This window comes from Sminthopsis crassicaudata, chromosome 2, assembly GCF_048593235.1.
Source record: "Sminthopsis crassicaudata isolate SCR6 chromosome 2, ASM4859323v1, whole genome shotgun sequence".
Lineage (NCBI taxonomy): Eukaryota > Metazoa > Chordata > Mammalia > Dasyuromorphia > Dasyuridae > Sminthopsis > Sminthopsis crassicaudata.
The window spans coordinates 682,162,638-682,186,629 of record NC_133618.1 but is presented as its reverse complement, the minus strand read 5'-3'; the positions used below and the strand labels follow the sequence as shown (position 1 = coordinate 682,186,629).

Here is a 23,992-nt window from a genome sequence, read left to right as displayed (position 1 = left end):
ACACACACACATACAAAGCCATAAATGCGCGCACACACACACTCTCACACACACACTCACATACACACACTCACATACACACACTCTCACACACACACTCACATACACACACTCACATACACACACACTCACATACACACTCACACACACACACTCTCACACACACACTCACATACACACACACTCACACACACACTCACATACACACACTCACATACACACACTCTCACACACACACTCACATACACACACTCACATACACACACTCTCACACACACACTCACATACACACACACTCACATACACACACACACACTCACATACACACACACTCACTCACATACACACACACTCACACACACACTCACACACACACTCACATACACACACTCTCACACACTCACACACACTCACATACACACACTCTCACACACACACTCACACACACACACTCACATACACACACTCTCACACACTCACACACACTCACACACACTCACATACACACACACTCACATACACACTCACACACACACTCACTCACACACTCACATACACACACACTCACACACTCACATACACACACACACTCACACACACTCACATACACACTCTCACACTCACACACACACTCACACACACACACTCACACTCACACACTCACATATACACACACACTCACATACACACACTCACACACACACTCACTCACACACACACTCACATACACACTCACACACACACTCACATACACACACTCTGACACACACACTCACATATACACACACACTCACACTCACATACACACTCTCACACACACACTCACATATACACACACACTCACTCACACACTCACATACACACTCACACACACTCACACTCATACACACACTCACACTCTCACACACTCACATACACACTCTCACATACACACTCACATACACACACACACACTCACTCACACACTCACACACACACTCACATACACACACTCTGACACACACACTCACATATACACACACACTCACACACACCCACATACACACACACTCACACTCACATACACACTCACACACACTCACATACACACACACTCACACACACACTCACACACACTCACATACACACAAGGAGATAAGAAAGCTGCAGCCCTCCCTGCACTCAGACAGGACGAGCGAGCTCGGCCTTTGGCCAGCAGTGACCACTGCCCACGAGGCCCAGGGCTTCCCCCGGAGCCTGAGCCTGGCTGTTCCCTCCTCTCCTGCCTGAGCTATGGGAAAGGCCTTGGGGTGGAGAATCCATGGTCCCGGCCTGGCTCCTCTGCCCCTGAGGGCCCCGGCCACAGGAGACTCCAGCTGAAACCCTCCCTCCATGCTGTCTCCCCGTTAGAATGGGAGCCTGTCTCCAGCCACCCCGGCCTCTTGCCGGTCCACTCCCTCTCCCCCCCCCCCCCCCAGTGTGAGTCTGGGGGAAATGACAGAGACAGCAAAGCTTTCCCAGCCCAGGGTGACAGGAATGAGGGGCCCACAGGGCAGCCAGCGCCAGAGCCCTGCCTGGGGGAGGCAGCTGGGAGGGGCTCTGCCCTGGCCTCTCTCTGGGGGGGCGGGCTTCTGCCTCGGGCTCACAGGGAAGTCACAGGCCGGCTTCTCAGACCCCTGCCCCGCTCTTCAGGGAACAAAAAGCGGAGGGGTCGGGGCCTGCAAGCAAGCTTCAAGCTGGCCAAGGGATGCGAACGAGGAAAAACCACTTCCCCTTTGAAAGCCAGAAGAGCCCCAGTGTGGGGCCCCCAGGCAAATAAAATGGGGGGCAGCCAATGGGCACCGGAGGATTCCTGGTGAAATTGGTCAGAAGGACAGGGCCCAGCATCCTCAGCAGCTGGTCAGTCCCAGCACCCTCAGCGGCCGGTCGGTCCCCGTATGGCCGGCAGTCAGTCCCGGCACAGCTCTGCCAAATAAGGTTCTGCAGAGCAAATTGCTCGTGAGCAGCTGGGGACCCCCACCCCCAGATGGAGCAGGCCCTCTTCCCCTCCCAGCCTTCCTGGCTCCCCCAACCTCATGCCAGCCTGAGCTGGAGAAGGGTCCTCAGTCTAACTGGGATCAAGCTGGGAATCGCACCCAGCTTCAGGGGTTCTGCCCACACCCCGCGTGCCATTGCTAGGAAGAGCCCAGGGATGGAGCTGGTGACTGCAGGCCTCGTACTAGCCCTGTCTGCACTTAGCTTGTTCTGCCCCTTGTACCTGGACCAGCATTGCCCTCCGGGGGCTGCCAGAGGGACCCCTCCCCAAGGGCGTCACTGGGGCGTCCACGGGTGGGTCACCACGTGCTCTAATGGAGGTGGTGACTCCACAAGATGGGGGGCTCTCCGGCCCCCATTGCCAGGCCGTCAGTGGAAGGTGCAGAGGGGACCTGCCATGAAGTGGGGAGCCGCAACAGCTGGGCTCCAGAGGTGCCTGCGGCACGCAGCCCTGAGTGCCTCTCCCAGAGACGGGCCCTTGCTGTTCACACAACAGGTCAGACATTCAGGGGGTCTGGGGGGCCTCCAGACACCAGGCCACGATCCACGGCTTCCAGTGGGCCGCCCCTGCTTCTCAGACCCACCCCACGTTCTGGGCAGCCCAGAGCGAGCAGATGCATCCGGGAGAGCCGCAGCCAGAGCCGGGGGTGGGCCTCTGCCACGGCTGGCAAACACTGGCTCTGAGGAAGGCGCTGGGCAGAGGGGCAACGCTGGGGCAGGTCCCTTCTGAGGAAGCCTGGCCCAGCCGGGGATGTGGTGCAGCTGGCAGGCAGCTTGGCTTTGGGGTGACCCCGGGAGTTAATCGGCGTGCTCCCAGGAGCCCTTTCCCAGGCCTGCTGTGAGGAAAGGTGACACGGCCTGCCCATGGGCACAGCCCTGCCCAGCCTCAGGGGAAAGTGAGGGGGAGGGGCAGCTAGTAAGTGCCTGGGTCTCTGGTCTCTCTGGGCAGAACTCCCTGGCCATAATCCAAGCCCAGCAGCTCCGCGAGGGGAGCCAAAGGATGGCCATCCTTGCCCCTTGCGGTCCCCCAGGAACTGAGGGGAAGCGGGCAGGATGGAAAGCAAGGCTGCGCTCAGAATTTCCCAGAAAGCCCTAACTGCGCCAGGCCCAGTGGAGATCAATAAAGAATCGCGGATCAATGAACGGCTCTCTCCCCATCTGCCGGTTTCTAAAGGCCCCAGAGGGGGCCTCGTGACAGGAAGGTCATTGTAATGTCCTTGTCATCCAACACTACACTGAATGGCCAGAGAAATCTGGTCCTGCCACAAAGAGAGAGCTGGTATTTGGGGGGCGCGAGGCCTGTGGGACCCCCTAGCCCAAGCTCCCAGCCCGGCTGCTGATCAGATACCCCCAGCGCTGGAGGGGCTCCTCTGCAGGCCCCGCCCCCTCCATCTGGCTGAGGACCCTGCCAGGTCCAGGATCTGAGGGGTGTGCCGAGGGGTGTGCCGGCCAGGGCTCCTCCATGGAACCGAGCGCTGGCGTTCTGGGGGCGGCAAGGGATCCCCTCTTCCTACACAAGATCTCCCAGCCAGCGAGGGAGAGCGGGATTTGAACCCTCGGCCCTGACCCCAGAGCTGTCACTCCCCTCCGTGTCTTGGAGAAGGCAATCCCAGGGGGCCGAAGCCAGGTCCTCAGCCACCCCATCCCCCACTGGCCCGGAAACACCCCCAATCAAGCGCTGTCCTTCCTCTGCCTGCCCAGCACCCACTCTGTTTGGGAGGGAACAGGAAAGCTTTTCCGTGGCCTCCCCAGCGCCTACCCCTTTGAATGCACCGTCTTCCCTGGGCCACAGGTAACCCATGAACCCAGAGGCCGGGGAGGAGGGGGAGAGCAGCTTGGAGGCCCGGGGGAGCAGCAGGGAGGCAGCGAGTGAGCCCCAGCCCCGTGTCCCCATCCCAGAGCCTTCGCTGCAGGGGGCCCAGCCCGGCCCATTTGGACAGAGTCCCCCCCAGCTTCCTCCCGTTTGACTGGGGGCCCTTTGAGGGCACGTGCCAGAGAGCAGGGGTGGGCAGTAGGTGCTTAGCATGTGCCCATTGCCTGGTTGGACTCCAGGTGCTAAAGGAGACTGTGGGGGGTGGGGGGGGTAAAGCTTTTAAAAATGATGGGGGGGAAGGGGAGAAGGAAGGGGGAAAGAGGAAAAGGGGTAAAAGCGATAAGAGGCGGAGGGGCATGAGGGAGGTGGAAAGGGAAGAGGAGCCAGAGGAAGCCTTGACCGTTGCTCTTGGGGGGGAGGGGCCGCCACTTGCTTTTTCTAGCCTATGTGGTATTCAGAAGTGTTTGGTGATTTGTCAAGTACCGCAGAGGCTACTGGGAGACCTGAGAAGTCATCGAGCCTCCCTGCCCTCCTCCTCCTCCAGACCCTTAACTTTTCCTCCTTTGGTCCCTGTGCCCTGCTTCCCCTTACATCCCCTGACTCTAACTCCTGCCCCCTGCTGCCCTTCCTGTCTCCCCATACCCCCTCCTTGTCTCCTGCCCCCACCTCCTGTTAGCTCCTTTCTGCACCCCCTTGCTGCCCCCCTCACCTCCCGTTAGCCCCTTTCTCCCCCTCCATACCTCTCCCCTGGGTAACTAACCAGAGGCTCGCCCAGCCCTGGCCAGGCTCCTTGCTTCATCCAATCATCCACCAGGAAACCCTTGGAGCTTCCCTGGCAGCCCGGGCCCTGCCACTGGGCACATTCTGGCCCCCTTCCCGCTATGGCCCTCCTGCAAGGGGCTCTCCCCTCCCCCTCAGTGTAAGCTTCTTGAGGGCAGGGATGGCCTGACTTTTGGCCTTGTGTCCTCAGCACAGTGATTCAGGTAAAAGCCTTTTCCTATATTCATTTCCTCCTTCTCTGAACCTCCACTTCATCTGTAGAATGGGGGCTTGGGTGGTCACGGGTCCCATTAAGTCCAGGCCTGGTGCTTCTGACCAGGATCCAACAGATCACAAATAGCTGAGGAGGGAATAAACAGAGGAAGGCCTGTCTCTGGTCCTCCTTCCAGCCTAAACCTGGAAAGAAACGCCCATGACCTCCCTCTCCTGCCTCCGGGGAGGCCGAGGCTCCCTCCGAATCTGAAGAGGGGACCTTGAAACTCTGAAAATCCTCAAAGGAGAAAATCTCCTTCCATCTGCCTCAGTGAGGGACCCCACCCCAGGGACAGTTTCATCTTTGTTATCTGGGTAGGGTCGGCTCAGTCCTGAAACCCATTGAATTCAATTCAAATTCCAGCTGGAAGCTGAAACTCACTTCAGAGCAAACTTGAGACTCCACCCATGAGCCCCTTCAGCTTGTAGCCAAAGCTCCCTAGTATAAAAGAGCCAAACTGAAACCCTCTCTTTGCAGAGCCTCCAAACGTGCCATGCTGTGCTGTGCTTGGCTCGCCAAGGGCCTCTGCCCACGGAATACTCTTTTCAGGGCTCTCCGCTCTTCACTCTCACCTATTTCCCTAACCAGACTTTAACCTTACCTCCAACCCCCATAATAAACCTCCCTTATCAATCTAGGCTTTATAAATTCCTTTCTAGAGAACTTCTGGGGCACCAGAAGGGAGTCCCCCAAACCCCCTACTCTTGTGCCAAACCCCAAAGGATGCAGGGGAGACAAACCCCTCTATTTGACTCCCTGATCCCCGAATCTGCCACTAGAACTCATTTAACTCCCTAATTTCATTTGGGTTCCCCAAATCTAAACCTCGTGAAGTCCATTTGGAGCATCAGACAACGGCAGGAAAGGGCCAGGTGGACCAGGGTCAGCGGTGGAGCAGAGTTTCTGCTTCTCCCAAAAGCCAGGGGCAGGGGCAGCTTGGCCCTGGGTGGCCCTGGCACTGTGGGGGGCAGCAAGGAGAGGGTGGGAGTTGGCACTGGGCAAGCACAGGAATGCCCAAGCAATGGGTGCAGGAAACAGGATTGGGCAGGCAGAGGCAGTAATCGGGAAAAACATGGTTGTCTTCTCCTATAGAGGGGGAGAAAGGGGCTAATAGGAACTGTGGGCAGACAGTGAGGGGGTGGGGAAAGGAGCTAACAGGAGGTGGGGGGGCAGCAAGGGGGCAGGGGGGGAGGGAGGGAAGGGCAGAAGAAGGGCAGTCCTGTCCACAGCCAGGACCCAGAGTGGCTATTAGCCCAAAGCAAAGACCCCGGGATGGGCAGTCCTGGTACAGAGCCAGGACACTGGCAATGGGAGGGGCAGTCTTAATCCAGAGCCAGGACCCCGGAACGGGAGGGCACCCACGCCCGATTTCTGGTGCTGGGCTTTGGGCTCTTTCTTTCTCCTGGTTTTCCCTTTGGGGCTGACTTTTTTCTTTCACAAATTGACAAATGTGGACATCTCTTTAAGAGGTTTGTAGGAGTGACCGGCTCGGGTTGCTGGCGTCTCCCCCCGGGGAGACGAGGTCCCAAAGGGAGAGAGAGGAATTCCCAACCTGGCAGAAGCAGAGCTCCACACTTCTGATGGCCTGGGAACTCTTCCACCAGGGAAGGGTCTGCGCTGTGTAAATGCCACGTGCCCCTCTCTGGGGGGGCATAGAGGAGCCCCTGCTGCAGTTCTGAGAGAGATCCAGGCCTCCCCCCCACCTTGTTCAGGCTCCAGAAGGTGGAGGAAGCAGGCCCTGGGCCGGCCTATTGCAGGGAGACATGACTGAATTTCCTCTGTCTCTGTTTCTCGCCCTCCTCTCTGTGTCTCCCCCCCCCCCTCCCTGTCTCTGTCTCTCTCTCCTTGTTTCTCTTTGTCTCTCCCCCTCCCTCTATCGCTCTGTCCCTCTGTCTCTCTTTGTCTTTCCCCCTCCCTCTCTCCCCCTCCCTCTCTGCTTCTCCCTGTCTCTGACTCTCTCCCCTCCCTCCCTCTCTCTCTTTCTCCCTTATCCCCAAGCTCCCTCCCTTGCCCTGGCTCTCTCTCCCATACTCCGTGCTCTCCTTCCCATTATTTTGCTCTTGACTTGGACAAATGAGCATGTTTCTTATTTCTTACATGTGGTCACTTTGGAACCGACATGGGGGGGCGGCCCCCCCCCCCCCGCCTGGCTCTGGAGCCTGGTCCTCTCCCCTTACTTAGGGACTGTGGTCAGGTGTGCAGCTGGAGTCGAAAGTCGCCCCCCAGACAAAAGCTGTGATGAGAGCACCCATGCTTCAGGCCTGGGACCCCCTCTGAAGAAAACAAAGCCCCCACCTCCTGCTCATCCCCGTTGCCCCCCCCACTTGAAGCCTCCCATGGAGGAGCATCATTGAGGTGGGGGCTTTTTCAAGGAGCTTGGTGGCTGGCCTCAGGCTCTCCTGGGGCCAGTGTCCTGTTCTGGGCCCATCCATGTGTGGGTAGAGGCTGCGTCAGAGCCTCCTCCTCAGAGGCAGGAGGGGCAGGAAAGGTGATCACAAATCTGGGAGCTTAGGGCTGAAACCATCAGGAATTCTTCAACTAGAGAGCCCCAGGCCAGAGCCAACAGCCCCCCCCACCCAGAGTCCAGGCTGCCATTCCCCAGGGTCCTTCCACTATCCCCATCCAATCCAAACCCCGCCAGGAGGGCTGCTCTCCTCTGTCTCGTCCCTGCAAGTCTCCAGGACAGAAGTTGCTTCTGTTTGGGAGGGAGCTCGGCCCAGCCCCTGGCACTTAATAAATGCTCGGGGGCCCAACACTTCCTGGCAGAGAAGAGCAGGCCCACAAGCACCCTCTCCTCCCCGGGCCCAGAGCCAGCGCTAAAGCCACAGGCTCTTTGTGTTCAGGCCAAACAGGCCCAGTGGACACAGGGAAAACAAACAGAGGGGGTGAGGAGAGAAAAGGGGGAGAGGAGGACCTGGGGGAGGGGAGGAGGAAGAGGAGAAAGGGAGGGGGGAGGAGGAGGGAAAGAAGGAAGAGAAAAGAGATGTAAAGGGTATGAGGAAAGGAAGGAAGGAGAGAGAGAAGGAAGAGGAAGGAGAGGAGGAGAGAGAGAGGAAGGAGGAAGAGGAGAAGGAGGGAGAGAAGGAAGAGGAAGGAGAGGAGGAGGGAGAGAGGAAGGAGGAAGAGGAGAAGGGGAGGAGGAGGAGGAGGAAGAGGGAGGGAAGGAAGAGGAAGGAGAAAAGGAGAAGGGGGAGGAGGAAGAGGGAAAGAAGGAAAAGAGATGTAAGGGGTATGAGGAAAGGAAGGAAGGAGAGGGAGAGAAGGAAGAGGAAGGAGAAGAGGAGAAGGGGGAGAGGAAGAGGAGAAGGGGAAGGAGGAGGAGGAGGAGGAGGAGGGAGGGAAGGAAGAGGAAGGAGAAGAGGAGAAGGGGGAGAGGAAGAGGAGAAGGGGAAGGAGGAGGAGGAGGAGGAGGAGGGAGGGAAGGAAGAGGAAGGAGAAGAGGAGAAGGGGGAGAGGAAGAGGAGAAGGGGAAGGAGGAGGAGGAGGAGGAGGAGGGAGGGAAGGAAGAGGAAGGAGAAGAGGAGGAGGGGAAGGAGGAGGAGGAGGAGGAGGAGGAGGAGGAGGAGGAGGAGGAGGAGGAGGAGGGAGAGGAGGACGAGACTAACTTCCCCGGGAACCTGGCAACCCCAGGCAGAACAGGTTTAGCCAGACTCGGCCCATTCCCTTTTGCCCGAGACCTCCTCCGCGCCTGGCTCCGAGGGCCTCGTGCTCACAGAAGGGGAGCACGGCCTGTCCCCCGGCCGGCCGCCCCAGGGACCGCCGCTAGGGAGGCGCCCGCGGGCTCCGGTCCAGCGGACCTTGCCAGTTCTCATTTGCGGTTAACATTTTCCTCCCCCGACTCTGGGAATCAGGCTGCAGCATTCCCATTTCTCGGAGGAGAAGCTGAGGCCCCACGTCCCGGGACCCGTCGGGTCGCTCTGCAGCCCAGCGGTTTTGCCTCCGAGTCTAGTAGGATTCTCCAGGCCACGCCCACTGCCCCCCTCGCGGTGTTGGGGGAGGGGAGTCTACTAGTGACGGACCGGCAGGACTGGAAAGACGGAGGGCGCCGGGGTGGGGCTGGACCCCCCTTTCGGGACAGCCGGCGCGGGCCCTTCCCTAGGCCCCGGGCTCTGCCCGAAGCCAAGTCCAAACCGCTTGGGCCCCACCCGGGTCGGGCAGACCCCCGAGCGGGCGGGGAGCCTCGGGCCTCGAGCGCCAGTCCGGGAAGCCCCCCAGCGCTGCGCTCTGGCGGGGAGGGAGGCCCCGGGCTGCGCCGGGGGAGAACAATGCCGGCTGCTCGGGAGGAGACCCAGAGCTTCCGAGGGGCGAAGCCCCTCTCGTCCCCGGCTGCGCCCTCGCCGGCAGACGCGGGCCCCGGCCCCTCCCTCCGCGCCGGGGCGGCCCCGGGTCCCGAGCCGAGCGAGCGGCAGAACAAAGCAGGCCGGACTGGCCGGGGCCGCCGCGGGGGCCGCTGGGGGCTCGTCCCCGGGGCCCGGCGCGGCCGAGAGGCCATTCATTGCGCGGGTAATTAATGAGTGCGCTGGGGAGGAGCTGCCCTTGGGGGCGGGGCCGCGACGGAGGCCGGGGGAGGGGCCTTCCGGGAGGAGCCTTTGGGAGCCGGCAGATAAGGACGGTCAGCTGATAGTAGGACGGTTTTTACTTTACGGAGGCAGTCCCCCTCCCCCCGCCCCGGCAATCTGAGTCACCGATCAGCCCTCTCCCATTTGCGGAGCTGGAGCCCCTTCCCCACCCGAGCCAGGCCCAGAAATTCCCCAGGGACTGCCAAGGGGCAAGAGCTAAACAGGCCGCCGAGGCAGCCTCCGGGGGCAGGCGCTCCGAGCGCGGGCACCGCGGCCTGGGCCTCCATCCGCACGGGAGGCCGGGGTCCGTCGGGGTGGACCGGGGTGGAAACTGAGGCCCCAGGGGCAGCTGGATGTCCCCCAGCTAGGAAGACTGAGCGTTCGTCCCGCCCCTCGGGATCATTTCAATTCTAAAGAAAACGGAGCCGCAAAGGGGCGCCGAGAGCCAGGCCCAGGCCCGCCGAGCTCCGGGGCCCTGAGTTTGAATCTCGCCCCTCTCTGCTCCACCCCCACCTCGCGCAGCCCGGGAGGATTCACCACGCGAGCCGCGGCCGGCTTTAATTTAAGACCGGCGTTATATCAGCTGACCCTGCGCCTCCCCCCGGTCAGCTCTTCCCCGCTGCTCCCGGGCCAGCTCCCCCCCCCCCCCGGGGCAGGCCCGTGGGGAAGGGGGTTTCCTAGCTAGGCCTTCCCCCCCCCCCCCACGGCACGCCGGGAGGCCCGCCCAGCCCCCCACCATCTCCAGTCCCGCCGCCACACCCCTCCCCCTGCTTCCTTCTCCCCCAATCGCGCGCTCCAACCCTAACCCTGAAGGCCCTCAAGTCGCTGCGGTTTCCCTCCCCCTCGTTTCTGGGGCGGCGAGGAGCCCCGAGCCCTTCCCCGTCCCCCCATTCCGGGGGCAGCCGGAGGGAAATGACGGGAGGCGGCGCCCCCCGGGCCTTGGCCACTTAAGGGCAGAGACCCTCGTCCCGCCGCGGGCCTTCCGAAGGCTTTCGGGCCGGCCAGACCTCGGACAGCGCCCGGGCCTCCGGCCACAGAGCAGAGCGGGGAGGGGCGTCCCCGAGGAAGCCGGGGTCCCGGCGGGGGCGGGGCGGAGGGCCCGGAGCCAGAGCGGAAGGCGAGCTTCCCCGCGGGCAGGGCGCCCCCAGCCTGGGAGGGGGGGCACCTGCCCCTGGCAAAGGGGAGGCTCCGGCCCCTGGGCCCCTCTCGGCCCCCAGCGTCTCCAGCCTCAGCGCCGGCCGTGGGCGGGACGCAGGCAGGCCCGCCGATTGGTCCGTGCCGGGAGCACGCAGGGCAGGGCTGGCGCTGGGAGGCCCGCGCCGGCCTGCTCTGGGAAGGCTGCGGGTGAAATTGCTCCTTTTATTGGATCTGGCAGAGCCCGCGCCGAGGCCTCCGCGGGAGGCCGCGCTCCCTTTGGGGAGTGGACAGGTGAACGGCCCGGGGCATCGCCTGCAGGCCCCACTACACCGGGACCCCGAACAAGAACCCCGCACAAAGCGGCCGGGGAAGAAATGGGGGTGAGGGACAAGGCCGGAGGCCGGGGGCACGTGACACCCACAGCAAGCCGGGGCCTGCCAGGCTCTGCCAGACTCAGCTCAGAGATGGCCCTTGTGGGCTGGAGGAGGAAGGACGGCCCCCTCCCAGTCAGGTGGAGTGAGGAATTCTGGGGCAGCAAGTATGGGAGGGGCACCCTCCTTCCTTGGGACCCTTCCCAGGTTCCCTGACCCCCCTAGCCGTCCCCTGGTGCCCAGGGCCTGCCCTCGGAAAGCTTCCCTCTGAGGGCCGGGGTGGAGGTCCTGGGGCACTGGAGCCGCAGCCAGGGAGGGCCGGGCCTTCCCAGCCCTCTGGTCCCCAGCATAGGGGCTTCTGCTCCACTCAGCAGAATTAGCCCCCAATACCCCCTGATGGCAGAATCGGCCTGGGCCGGGACTAGAACCCAGAGCTTGGGACTCTGCCCACCTCTGCTGCAGCCCTGGCCGAGGATCATCCCCGCAGGAGGGGGGCCCGGGCTGGGGCTGGCCAGCAAAGGCTTGTCGGCAGACCGCAAGGGCCCCTCCTCACACGCTCACACCCGTGCCGGCCTGGGCAGGGGAATGACAAGTGTAGACACTCCTCAGGGTGCCCCCCACCCAGGCCTGCCTTCTCCTGCTGCCCACGGACACGGGAGCCCTGGCTGCGACTGACACACACAGATTTATTTGGGATCTTTGTACACAAACCAGTGAGAGTCGCCTGGCTCCAAGCACACATTTTTGGTCTGTAAAGTGACAAAAGGAGGAGCCCCCCAAGCCCGCCCGCCCGCCGCCTGCCCTCTCCCCGCCGGGCCGGGGCTGGAGTGGAAGACGGGTCATGCGGGGCGGGGCAGCAGCAGGGGCAGGGGCCCGGGGCCCGCCGGCCAGGGGGGGAGGGGTCCTCTTCAAAGCAGCAGCAGCAGCAGCTCGCCGTGGCGGGCACCAGGCGGCCGCGGATCTAAGCTAACTTGGTATCTTGAGTCGGGAAGAATAAATACATTCAGAGCGGGGGAGTGCGGCCCTCCTCACCGGGCACCTCGGTCTCGCGCGTCGCCTCCGCTGCCCGGGACTCACTCTCTTCCCTTTCCTGCAGTCAGAAGCCCACCCCGATGCCCGCCCCGGGCAGGGGCATCCTCGAGGCCATCGTGGGGAGCGTGGCAGGATGCTGGGACAACAGCTAGGCGCTCGGCGTCGGTCACCTGGGGGGAGGGGAAGAGTTAGCGGGTGCACCTCCCCCTATCCCGGGGCTACAAGGCCCTGCTGGAGTCTGCCAAGAGCCCAGCCAGGGCCTCTGTCCCCTTCCCTCCCCCCGGGAAGCAATAATGGCCATAACCAGCTTGGCGTTTATGTGGCGCCACTGTATGCCAGGTCCTCGGGGCTCCCCAGCTCCAGGCCTGATCGTCAGGAGCGGGGTCCCCGTAATATGAGACTGCCGCCTCCCCTCCCCCATGGATGGCTGGCCAGGGCCAACTGCAGCAGTGACTGAAAGCGCCTGGCAAAGGCGGATCTCCCCAGAATCGTGAGCCCCCAACCAAAGTCCCCCCGGCCCCTGAGTTTTGAAGCCATTCCCTGCTTTGCTGGGAACCCCAGAAGCACGTTAGGTCAAACCGAGTCAGCGATGCTTGTGTCCATAAGAGCCTGACCCCCTCCCCAGATTTGGGTGTTCGCAAGCTGGGGGATGGGCTTGGACGGCTGGGGAAGGGGGGCCGGCCCTGTGGCAGCAGGCAGAGCTGCAGACAGGGATGGGCCCAGTCATGCCCCGGAAGGATTCTCCAGGAGGAAGGGGAGCCCTCCCTTCCTGGGTCACCCCGTCCTTCCCCTCCCTTCCCCAGGGGTCACCCCTTCTTTTGCTCCGCCCCTGCAGATCCCGACAAGGGAAGTACCCACAGACCGTGGGGGCCAAGTCCGGGCCCTTCAGAGCCTCAGCTTCCCGCTCTGACCACCACGATTATGGGAGGAGACCCCGAGTTCATCACGCCCCCCCCCCCCAGTGGAGGCAGTGCTGGCCCCAAGGGGGGCTTCAGAGCGCCTGCACCTGGAGGTCAGGCAACCGAGGCGACTCAATCATTCAGGCCACCAGTGCAGCAGAGGGAGGTCCCCCAGGACCGCAGGCTCCATGGGTCCCAAGCTCCTGGCAAGGCCCCCGCTGCAGAGCTCCCCCTGCTTCCCCGCCGGGCCTCTGGAGCTTCCCCCCCTCCCCCCGTGCCCTCAGGGTCTGATGTCGCTGCCATTATTCCCTGAAGCTCCTCCGGCCTCCCACCAGGACTTGTCCCATAAGGGCAGGCTCTCCCCAAGCCCCACGAGGTGCCCCCCGGCCGAGGGAAGGGACTCCCCCACCGAACCTCCCGGCTCTGATCCCATAAGAGCTGCCCCAGAGGCCTCTGCCGCCAGGAACCAGAGGCACCGAGGCAGGGACGTGGATGACCGGGATGAGGGTCGGCTGGGGGAGATAGCCCAGACAGCTGATCTGAGCTCCTGGCGGTGTGCCCAGCCCGAGGTGCCAGGCGGGCAGTACCAGGCACATGCATACCCCGGCACCATTGAACCCCTGAAGGCTGGGCGGGGACATTTACTTTCTCCCTCACCAGACGGTTTTCCCAGGAACCCGATGCCCGGTTTGCTGTGCCAAAGCCCTTCTCGCAGACGACTTCGGCCGTCACAAGGGCACCTGGTCCGGCCTCAGCCACATCCGGCGGCCTGGCTGGAGCGGGGGATGTGAGAGAGGGCCCCCTCCCCTGGGCCAAGGTGCCCAGCTGGCCCCCACCCTGGAGATGGAACCCCCCCCATTCTGGCTCCAGCTGACCCCTCCCCGGAGGACGTGGCGGCAGGTCACCCTGCCCATCCACAGGCTGCACCCACCCCCACACCAGGACCAGATGGTCACTGCAGGAAAGGGTATGGGGGTTTCTTCTTTTAGCCCCCGGGGCTCTGAGAGCCCCAGGCGGAGCCCCACCCAAGTGTCCCCACTGCCCTGGGGGCAGGGCATCCTCCAGCAGGAAGTCAAGAAAGGGGCAGCCCGGAGCAGGGCCTGAGCGGAGGCACCTGAAAAGTGCTTTAGCTAGGGCTCCTGCTGAGGAAAGGCAGGGTGAGCCTGACAGGGCCTGAGGCTCCCTCGGCCCCTCTAGCAGGGCCACAGGGCACTCACGTGGCTGGAGATGGGCCTAGTCCGGGGCTGTCACCAAAGAGCATACAGCTGTGCACACAGTGGGTGCTCAATAAAGGCTCCCCCACTGTCACTTGGATTCCTTAGCAGGATCATATATGTTAATGGCAAATAGCCCAGGTCTGTCTCCAAAGGAAATGCATCCAGGCATACAGTAGGTGCCCAACAAGTGCTCCCCACCACATATTGTCCCCAGCCCTCCCTTTTCCAGGGAAGTGCACGAGAAGGCCGGCCACTACCAGCCCCGTCCTGCAAACTGCTAGAGATGGGGGCACCCAGAATGAGTCGGGACACGTGTGCCCAGGGGCTCGTGCCTGGCAGCCAAGCAGGCACCAGCAGGGAGAGTGGGGCTGGCCCCGACCAAGGGCTCCAAGAAGTCTCCCACAAGTGACCACAAGTGCCTCTCCTGGGAAGCCCACGGAGCCTGTGTGGATGGGGAGTCTCCCTACAGGAAGCATCAGTCATTCAGGACGGGCCCTCCAGGGCCCCTTCCCCTAAATGACCCGGCGGGCCCTCAGCACAGCCCCTTCCCCTAAGTGACCGTGGCGGCCCCTCCAGGGCCCCTTCCCCTAAATGACCCGGCGAGCCCTCAGGATGGCCCCTCCAGGGCCCAGCCACACTCACCTGACCCCGGAGCCACAGCTACGTCTCGAACTGGCTAAGGAGCTCGCGGACCTCCGGGCTCAGGTGCTCCACCGCCTTGGCGGCCTCGGTAATGGCTTTGCGGTACACGCCCTTCTTCTTGCGGTTAAACCTCAGTTTGAAGGACTCGGAGAATGGGGAGAGTTTGGAGAGGGACAGGCAGGAGGTGGTGGGGGAGCCGAACCAGGCCACGCGCGCCTCGCGCCAAGAGGGCTGCCCGTCCTCCTTCTGGCCCAGGCTGAGGTCCAGCACGCGGGCCGGCCACCAGGGGCAGCCGGGGATCTTGCCCCAGACGATGTCGCCCACGGCCACGGTGCGGCCATCCTCGGTGGCACAGCGGGCCACGCTCTGTGCGTGTAGGCGCACTGTCAGCGGTGGCACTGTCTTGCGATCCTCACGGGACGAGGAGGAGACGGAGGCGTCGTCGCCGGGCAGGAAGTCGCAGCCGCCGGGGGAGGCGGCGTCTGAGCTGGACTCATCCAGGCTGTCGCTGCCCACCGAGAGGCTGGAAGAGTCGGCCTTCCTCTTGTAGTTCATGAGGAAGGCCAGGCCGTCGCGTGTGCCCTCGGCAGGGCCAAACGTGCCAAAGGGCTCCTCGTCCTCGCCCGAGCTCCCGGAGGAGAGCTCGGCCAGCCGCCGGCGCGGGGACTGGCCCACCAGGAAGGCGGCGGGGGCCTCGGGCTCATGGCCCCCTAGCTGCTCCACCAGCTCGGCCTTGTAGATGGAGCCGCGGCCGCCGCGTGGCAGCCGGTGCGGCTTCAAGCGGATCTTGGGCGGCGGGGCGTCGCCAGAGGGCCGCGTCAGCTTCAGCTTGGGGATGGCGGCGGGCTGGCCGGCCTCGGGCGCCTGCTGGGGCCGGAAGGGCTGCAGCGAGCCGTGCACGCGCGAGGGGATCTTCACCACCTCGCCCGTGCCCTGTGGCGTGCTGTAGGAGATCTTGATCACCGGGCTGCGTGGCACCGGCACCGCGGCGCCCCGCTCCCGCTTGGCCCGCCGCGCCTCGCCCGCCAGCTCCTCCAGCTTGCGCGGCTCCTTGTCCGGCCCTCCCGGGCGCCGCCGCGGCTTGGCGCTGGGCTGGCCGGCCGGGCCCTCCTCGGGGTTCAGCGTGCTCTGGCACTTCTCGCAGAGTACGCGCCGCGGGCGCAGCCGGATGGTGCTCATGATCAGGCGGCCCGGGTCGCGGTTGCGGGACAGCCGCCTCTTGGTGCGCTTGATCGTCCGTGGTGGGGGCTGGGGGACCCACTGGCTGTAGGTCTGCCGGAGCCACAGGGGGTGGGGGAAGGGAGCGCCCTCAAAATAGGGGGGGAAGGGCGGGGCGCTGCCGGTGGGCAGGGGGGGCGCCGGGGGCGGGGCGGGATCCGGGCCGTCGGCCGCCGCGGGGGGCTTCTCCTGAGGCGGCGGGGGTGAGAGGGTCGCTCCTTTTTCTTCCCAGGAGTCCCGGCGGGAGCAGCTATCTGACGGGGGTGCATCTCGCTTCGGCAAGGACAGCGGGAGACCCAGGAGCCCGGACCTGCGGGGGCCGACAGAAAGGGACATGAGATGAGAAGGGCCGAGGACGCGGGCCAGCCAGGGGCAGAGAGCCGGGCCCACGGCCGCCAGGCCCTGGATCTCTGACCACCGGCCCAGGCCCCAACGTGGGGGGGAGGGTGGATCTCGGAGACTGACCCCAGACTGGTGTGAACCCCTTTTGTGGGCCTCCAGCAGGGATCTTTAAGAAAGTAATGAGGACCCCACCCCAATCACTCTGGGGAAACCGAGGCAGCCAGGCAGCCACTGTGCTTATAGCCAGAGGCCTATTCTGGCATGTGATCTACCCCCCCCCCCCCCCGCCTTCATCCTCCCCCACTTTGTGACCCACCCTCATCATCACCTGGCACCCAGACTCTGGCCTGAAAGGGGTCCTCACCTGCCCACAGTCTCTGGGGCATCCTCCACTCAGGCCAAAGGGAATTTCCTAAAGCCCAAGTGCGACCCTGTGCCCTCCCCGCCACAACCCTCTGGGGCTCCCCATGGCCTCCAGATCCTGCTCCTCCCCCCTTGGATCCGGGGCCCCGGAGCCGGCCCCTGGGAGCCCTGGCTCCAGATTGACGGGGCCTCAGGCCCAAGTAGGGTCCCTCCCTCAGCAACCGCTGCCCCCTAAAGCCAAGTGTAGGGGGACTCTCCAGGGCAGTTGATGGTCCTCTCCCAGGCCGGGCACTCTCATCGTGGGCAGGGAGCCTGGCCAACGAGCCGCGGGCCGTCTCCTGAGGGCGCCCAGTGCGGTGCCATGGGCCTCGTTGGCCGGCACAGGCAGGCCCCGAGAGCTCCTCCGGCGGCACCTGCCAAGCTCAGGCAGTGGGGGGGCACAGACGGGAGTCTGGCCAGCAACGGGCCTCCGGTGGGTGAGGCTGCTCCCAGGGGGTGCCCCGACTGGCTGAGCAGGGGCTCGGCTCTCCTCTCCGCCCCTCCCCCGGCAGCACCAGAAATGCCCTGTGAGCGGCCCCCAGACCACGAGGCTCAGGCCACTCGGGGGCCACGCAGCCTGGCCGCAGGAGGCCTCCAGAGAGCCCCGTCCAGGAGTCCCATGAGCGGCGGCCAGCCCGCCCCCACCCAGACCAGGCTGGGAAAGTCCTCCACTGTTGGCAGGAAGGTCCCGGGAGCCCGGCCTGCAGGCTGCGAGATGGAGCGGCCGTGACAATGGCAGCCTGCCCTCCTGGGCTGCTGGGGCAGAGGGGCCGCCCACATCCCGGGCCTCAGTTTGTCCCCCACCAGTTCTGGGAGAACCCGGCCCGCCACATTCAGCCTGGAAGTGGGAGCTATCCCCGTGGAGGTGCAGGCGAGGGCCCGGTGGGGGGCTCACTCTTTGTAAGCTGCAGAGCTGGCCCCTCCCCCTCAGCCCCTCCAAAGGAAGCAGGTGGAGCTGGAGGTGAGGGTGGGCACTGCCAATTGCCAGCAAAAAGCAGCCCTGGCTCCCCAGGAGGCCCCTGGACTCAGGAGGGTGTTCAGGTGCCAGGCCCCCCAATCTGGAGGAGGAAAGGGGTAGCTTCTATGGTTCTGGGCCCCTCCCGTCTCCCCCACCCTACCCCACCCCCGCCTGCTCCTAAACCCAGTCCCAGAAGCTGCCATCCGGGGAGGGAGGCCCTGCTTCAGGCCTTTGGTTTGGAACCTAAGAGAGACCATCAGAGGGAACTGTCAGATCATGGCTTCCCCGGAGGCCCGGCCGGAGCATCTGAAGGAGGACCAGGGTCGAGGGCGTCCCCTGCACATGGAGGCAGGTGATCCGCGAAAAACAGAGGGTGGGGGACTGCTGCCTGTGGCTGCAGAGAGCCCCGGGCCCGAGAGCAGGCCCGCCTCAGCAGGAGCCGGGGGGCCGGGGAGCGGGCCCGCCTCAGCAGGAGCCGAGGGGACAGGGGCTCGGGGGCCGTGGCCTCCCGCCAGCCTGGACCCTGGGCCCTCTGCCTTGGGGGATCCCAGGCTCCTCCACAACAGAGACATCGCGGCTGCCTCCCCAGCCTCCTCCAAGCCTTCTCCCAGGGAGGGTTTAGGAACAAAGGGAGCTACAGAGCGAGTCCCCAGGCCTGGGCCGTGGGAACCCGGGTGACCGGGGAAGGCCCGGGCAGGTCTGGGGCCGGCGTTCTCTCCGGAAGCCCCCAGAATCCCCCTGCAGCCCCGCAGGGCCCCTGCCCCCGAGCTCTCCGGCACAGCACCCCCTCCCCAGGCCGCGAGTGCCCAGCCTGCCTGCCCGGCCACCAGCTGGAGGGGAGGTCACCGGCCTGGCCCTGCTTCCCTTTAAAGCGGCTGGCTTAAAAAGAAAACGAAAGCGGTAGGAGAGGGGGAGGGGGGAGGTGTGAAGACCTCCCCCCCCCAGCTGGGCAGAAACCTTCCTGCTTCACCTGACTGGCAGCCCAGCTGCTGCCCCGGCCCTGCCCCTCCCCCTCCCCGCCCAGCTGGCCGCCGGCTCCCGGAGGCCGGGGGGCCGGGGCCGGCGCGAGGGGCTCCTCCTTACTTCTTGGTGCAGTCCAGCAGGATGCCCGTGAAGCTCCGCTCGCCGCAGCTCAGGGTGACCACGAGCGTGTCCACGTTCACGATCTGCTCCACCCGCACCGGCAGCCGGCAGCCGACCCGCAGCTCCGGGGCGCCCGGCTCCATGCCGCCGGCCGGGCCGCCCTGGGCGCCTGGGTCTCTGGGGCCGGCCTCCTGCTCGGCCTCCGCCGCCGCCGCCGCCAGGCTCAACTAGAGCGGGGGCCGGCGCGCTGACGCCATGGCTCCCCGTCGGCCGGCCGGACCGGCGAGGGCTGGGGGCGCTGACGTCACAATGCTCCGCTCCCGGGAACGTTCCACGATCGAATTCTGCAACAATTGGCCCCGGGTCAGGCCCGGGAAGAGAGGAGGCGCCGAGCCGCGCCGCCCCCCCCCCCCCCCCGCACCCCGTCCGTGCCGGGGAGGATGGGAAGGGGGCAGCCACCCGGGGGGGGGGGGGAGACCCCGCCGGGCCAACCGGGCGCCCCAGGACTAGGGAGAGGGGAGGACGGAAAGGAGAGCGAGGGGGAGGCTGCACGGGGCGGGGGCTCCGGTGCTGGGGGCGGGGACCCTCCGGCTTAATGGGAAGAAAGGAGGGAGGAGGGCCACCTGCAAGTCTCGCAGAGCACCGGCGCCACCAGGGCTCAGTTGGGCTGCCTGGGGGAGGGAGGACGCGATGGGGGTGACGGCCCGACTCTAATGGGGCAGCATCCCCCGGAGGGTGGGTCGGTGGGTGCGGGCCGGCGACCTGAGGGGGCGGGGCCGCAGCGCGGCGCCCCGAGCCTCTCCGCCCCCAGCACGCAGCAGCCGCAGCTCTTCGCCCCTCCTCCCGCCGGGCCCCTCCCCCAGCAGCACCGGGATTGGGGGATGGGAAGGACGAGGGGGCGCGCCCAGGTCCCGGCACCTCGCACTAGCGAGGGCCCGAGCCCAGGGCGACCCCCGAAGTCTGCCCTGCCCCCCCTTTCTTAGCTGGGTGCCTAGAGTCCGGGCCGGCGGTCCCGAAGCCCCGGGGCCAGAGTCCAACAGCCTCCCCCGCCCGCAGGTCGGGGCCCGGGCCCCGGAGTCCAGGCTGCGTGCACTGGGGAGGCCGCGGGTCCGGGGCCATCGCAGGGACCCAGGTAGTGCGGGAGGAGGCCAGCCGTCCAGAGCCGGGGGGGGGGGGGGGGCGGGCTGGGAGCAGACGGCGAGGCGCGCAGGAGCCCCAGGCCGCAGCACCCCCCCCACCGGCTTTCGGGGGCTAAGGTCGGGGCAGCGGCCGCCGCTCCTTTTGGGGCAAACATCCCCGCCCTGGCGCCCGGCCCGGCCCGCCCTTCGGGTTACCTGAAGCTCGGGCCCCGGGGCCCTTCCTGCTCGGCTTGGGCTCCTGGGGCCCTCAGGAGGGGAAGGGGCTGGGGGTGGAAGCTGCCTCCCCCCTCCCCCCCATCCGTTCCGGCCGCGGGACCGGGGCTCAGGAAATGGAGCCGCAGCCCCTTCCCGCGCCTCGCCGGGGCCCCGCTCCCTTCGGTCCTCTGCGGGGAGGGGGCAGCCTCGGGCTCCCGGGAGACGGGGTCCGGGTGCTCCTGGCTGCACGCGGTGCCCGGAGGCGGGCCCCCCCCAGCGTAGGATGAGACTCACCGGGCGCCGGCTGCCGCAGCTCCTTCCAACAGGCCCAGGGTGGGGGGCGGCCGTGGCCCCGGGAGGGGAGCGGGGGAGGGGGTCTCTGCGGAACGCGGAGCGGCCTGTCCCGGCCGGGAGGCAAGCCCTGAAGGCCGCGCCTAGCGCTGCGGGGTGGGGTGGGGCGGGGCGGGGCTGCGTTACCTGAGCGCCACGGGTCACACGGTCGACCGACGGCCGGTCCCAGGGCTCGGGGGCAGGGCGGGGGTGGGGGAGCCTTCCCTCGGCCGGGGCAGAAAGGGTTACTTAGTAAAGCTCTCGTTTCGGCACGCCCCCTGGTGGCGGGAGAGGGGCTGCGGGGGTGGGGGGCGCGCGGGCGGGGGCCCGAGAGGCGGGTGCTGGGTTGGGCGAGGGAGACTGGCACCCCCGGCTGGCTCCTTCCGGCAGCGTCTCCACGCCTGGCGCGGGGCCGGCCCGAGCGAGGTGCCCCCGCCCTCCCGGCGCTCCGGCCGCTCCAGACCCCGGCCCGGCCCGCGCGGACTTCCTCGGGAGGCTGAGCTGACCCCGGCGGCCGCCTCGGCGCCCTCTCCTCCGCCCGGAGCAGGGGCTCGCACCCAGGGTCGCCTCAGTTTCCTCCTCTGAAAGGAAGAGAACCCGTGACCACAGGGAAGCCTCCCACGGGGGAGCACGTCGCTCCCTGCCAGCCGGCCCCGTGCTGGAGCCGTGCGGAGGGGGAAAGCTGCCCCGGGCTCCCACCCCCTCGGGAGTGAAACCCTGGTCTGAGCCGAGCAAGGGCGCCCCCCAGTGGCCCAGACCCCCGAGAACGCCTCACTTCCAAATCCCCCCCCCCCCCCCCTCTTAGGCTGGCGGTTAGCTTGGGCCAGGCACTTAGTAGGCACTTAATAAAAGTGTATGGAGGACGGCCTGGGAGCCGCTGTAATCCACAGCAGAAACGGGAGCACCCGCATCCGGGGCCTTAGGGTTTCCAGCCCAAGCCCGGGAGAGAGGAGGGAGGAGGGCCCCGCCGCCGGTTCCTCCCCTCCCCGTCCGCCCTCTGGCGGCTCCGGTAGGAGCCGGCCCCAGCCCCACCCCCACTAGGTGGTGCTCCCGGGCCTAGGCCGCTCCTTAGCTGTCCCGGAGCTGGGCGGTTCCCGTCCCTGCCCCCTCCTTAAGTGGCCACTGCTTGTCCGGTGCCATTGGGGCCTGGCGGGATCCGGGCGGGGAGGAACCAGCCTTCCGGTGCCTTCCTGTCTTTGCTAGTGGGTCCTTGGCCCCGGACCGGCCCAGGGAGCACTGATGGGGCGCACCTTCTCTGCAGCGCTCCTGTCACCCCCAGCCAGCTTCGCCCCAGCCTGCCAAGCGGAGCGCCCGGCCCCGTGCTGGGCTGGCAAGGGGCTGGGACTGCAACGAGCCCCGGAGGAGGCTGGGCTGGAGCCCCTCTGGCCACCGCGCGGCGGAGGGATGGGAAGCCCGGCAGCGGGCAGGCCGGTGCATGTGTGCAGGGTGCCAGGCCCAGAGGAGGCCCGGAGCCCCATGGCAGGGGGAGCCCCAGCCCTTCTTGAGGGCGTTGTGCTGTCAGCTCTTCAGGAAGGCCCCTGGCAGGAAGGGCAAGCAATCCCAGTGGCGCAGGCAGAGAGGGCACTGGGCATGGGACACAGAGGGGAGAGGGAGTCCCTGGAGAAGCTGGGCAGCCGGCTGGCTCTGCGGGAAGGGGGCAGGAGGGCGGCGGGTGTGAGTCATGGGCTGCTGTGGGCACCCGGGACCCACCAGTTGCCTGGCAACAGAGCAGTGCTTCCCCCAGATCAGGGAAGGAAGGGTTGGGAAGGGTGGGGCCCCAGAAGCAGTCAGGAGGGTGGGAAGACAGGGAGGACAGAGTATGGCCTGCAGAGCTAGAGGGAGGGCAGATCATGTAATCTCGGTAGTCAGGGAGTGTGAGGGGCGTCTGGCCTGGCCCTGAGGGGGCGGATCATGGAGGAGACACCTGAGAAACGGGGCTGCTCCCCAAGGGAACGTGTGTGGTGATGCTGCCTGAGATGGCCAGCAGGAAGAAGAGCATGGCTCCCTGGGGGCCTGGCCAGTGGCAACGAGTCCTCGGCAGAGGGAGAGAGAGAAGCCGCCCTGGGGACTGTACCTGAGGGGCAGGGAAAGGTCAGGGAGTGGCCCCAAGGCCATTAGGAGGGGAGGGCACCCGGCAGCTGTCAGACTTGGGGCCAGATGGCACCAAGGACAGGGCCGGGCTGGAAAGGGAGGAAGGGCAGCTCTGTCCTGCACCAGCTGCACTTGGACTCCTCGCAGCTCTGGAGGGAGGGAGGTGGGTCTTTAGGGAACACATTTTGAGGGTAGTCCTGCCACCCCCATGGCCTCCCTCCTTGGCATTCTGTCCTGGCAGCTTCCACATTAGCGCCCCCAGGAGGCCAGCCCCTTCTGTCCTCAGAGTCCATGTCTGACTGAAGGCCTTGTGCCCATCCCAATCGCTGCCCTCCCTCAATCCGGGACTTCTACAAGAACATAAAGCCTCCGGCCAGCGAGCCCCACAGTCTCCCAGCTGCCTCCAAACAAGGGTGGAGAGGAGGTCTTCTGTACTTACTAGGTGCTCCTTGCTGTGGGATCTGGGCAAGGCATGGCGATCTGGGTGCCTCAGTTTCCTCATCTATAAAACAAGCTGCAGAAGGAAATGGGCAACCACTCCCGTGGCTCTGCCAAGAAATCCCAACTAGGGTCAATGCTGTCCCTGCCCTCCGGAAGCTTCCCTCTAATGGGGGAGATGACACAAACAAGGCAGGACCCCAGGACACCCCCTGGGGGGGGGCTGTGGAATTTTGAGTTGGAAGCTGGCCAGGGCAGGGGGAGGGGCTGGGATGCCCAAGGAAGCCATGGGGACATGAGAGAGGAGCTTGGGGAGGCTCTATCCTGGGAGGGGCAGCACCAAGTATGCACTGTCTCTGGGAGGCACTTCTCCCAGGGACAGCAAGCTCCTGCCGGGCAAGGACTGCCTTCTGCTGCCCCCACTGCTTAGCACAGCCCCCTGCCGGTTGTAGGTGTTTAATAAATGCTTACCCACTGACTGCTGAGCTTTGTGCTCAGGTCCATGGACACAGAGACAAAGGGTGCCGGTGTCCCTCAGCCCTCAAAGAGCCAATATTGTGACAGGAGACACAAAGAGTGGAGAATCACAGAGGAACAAACCTCTCCAAGGCCATCGGCCGGTGGGATCCCGAGCCGGCCCCAGAGCCTGAGGAGGAAGACTCAGCCCGTGGGAAGAGGTGAGGGTAGCCCCTTGGGATGTTTGGGGTGAACCTGCAGGGTCCTCCCAGGTCCTGGAAGTTAGATGTTAAACAGCAAAGCTGAGGAGCACATTAATTAAGCACCTGCCCTACCCTTCAGAAGTTCACAGTCTGAGCCCCAAAGCCCTTTGGTGCAGGATCCTCTGGTCCCTCCGTGCCTGCATGGGGAAGTGGCGAAATGGGAAGAGACATCTCTGTCTAACGTCTGCCCGGGCTTCCTCCTGGCCGCCGCTGTTTGGGGAACACAGGAAGGGTTCCAACCCCTTTTGGGGGCAGGAAGGAAGCCCACGTGAGAGGAGCTTAGGTTTGTTTATCTTCTGCTGGCTGAGAAGGAATTGAAATAGAACTTGTTCTTTATGGTGGTGGAACTTTGGAACCATCT

General features: G+C 65.2%; 1 protein-coding gene and 1 long non-coding RNA gene across 3 annotated transcripts; both read right to left on the bottom strand.

Moving 5' to 3' along the window:
* Window positions 1-11,592: 11,592 nt before the first annotated feature.
* PWWP2B (PWWP domain containing 2B) lies at window positions 11,593-21,132 on the bottom strand. 2 transcript variants are annotated; one of them, XM_074297203.1, is made up of 4 exons: window positions 19,343-21,132; window positions 18,720-19,063; window positions 14,717-16,244; window positions 11,593-12,128 (listed from the first exon to the last, which is right to left on the bottom strand). In XM_074297203.1, exons 2-3 carry the CDS (start codon window positions 18,860-18,862, stop codon window positions 14,735-14,737), a joined length of 1,653 nt encoding a protein of 550 aa, XP_074153304.1. In that variant the 5' UTR covers window positions 18,863-19,063; window positions 19,343-21,132; the 3' UTR covers window positions 11,593-12,128; window positions 14,717-14,734. The 2 variants fall into 2 exon arrangements, with proteins under 2 accessions (XP_074153304.1, XP_074153303.1); XM_074297202.1 differs by having other exon boundaries at window positions 20,348-21,132.
* Window positions 21,133-21,991: 859 nt separating this feature from the next.
* Window positions 21,992-23,721, bottom strand: LOC141559111 (uncharacterized). The gene is made up of 3 exons (XR_012487226.1): window positions 23,384-23,721; window positions 22,914-22,988; window positions 21,992-22,623 (listed from the first exon to the last, which is right to left on the bottom strand). It is a non-coding gene; the product is annotated as an uncharacterized LOC141559111 (long non-coding RNA).
* Window positions 23,722-23,992: the final 271 nt, after the last annotated feature.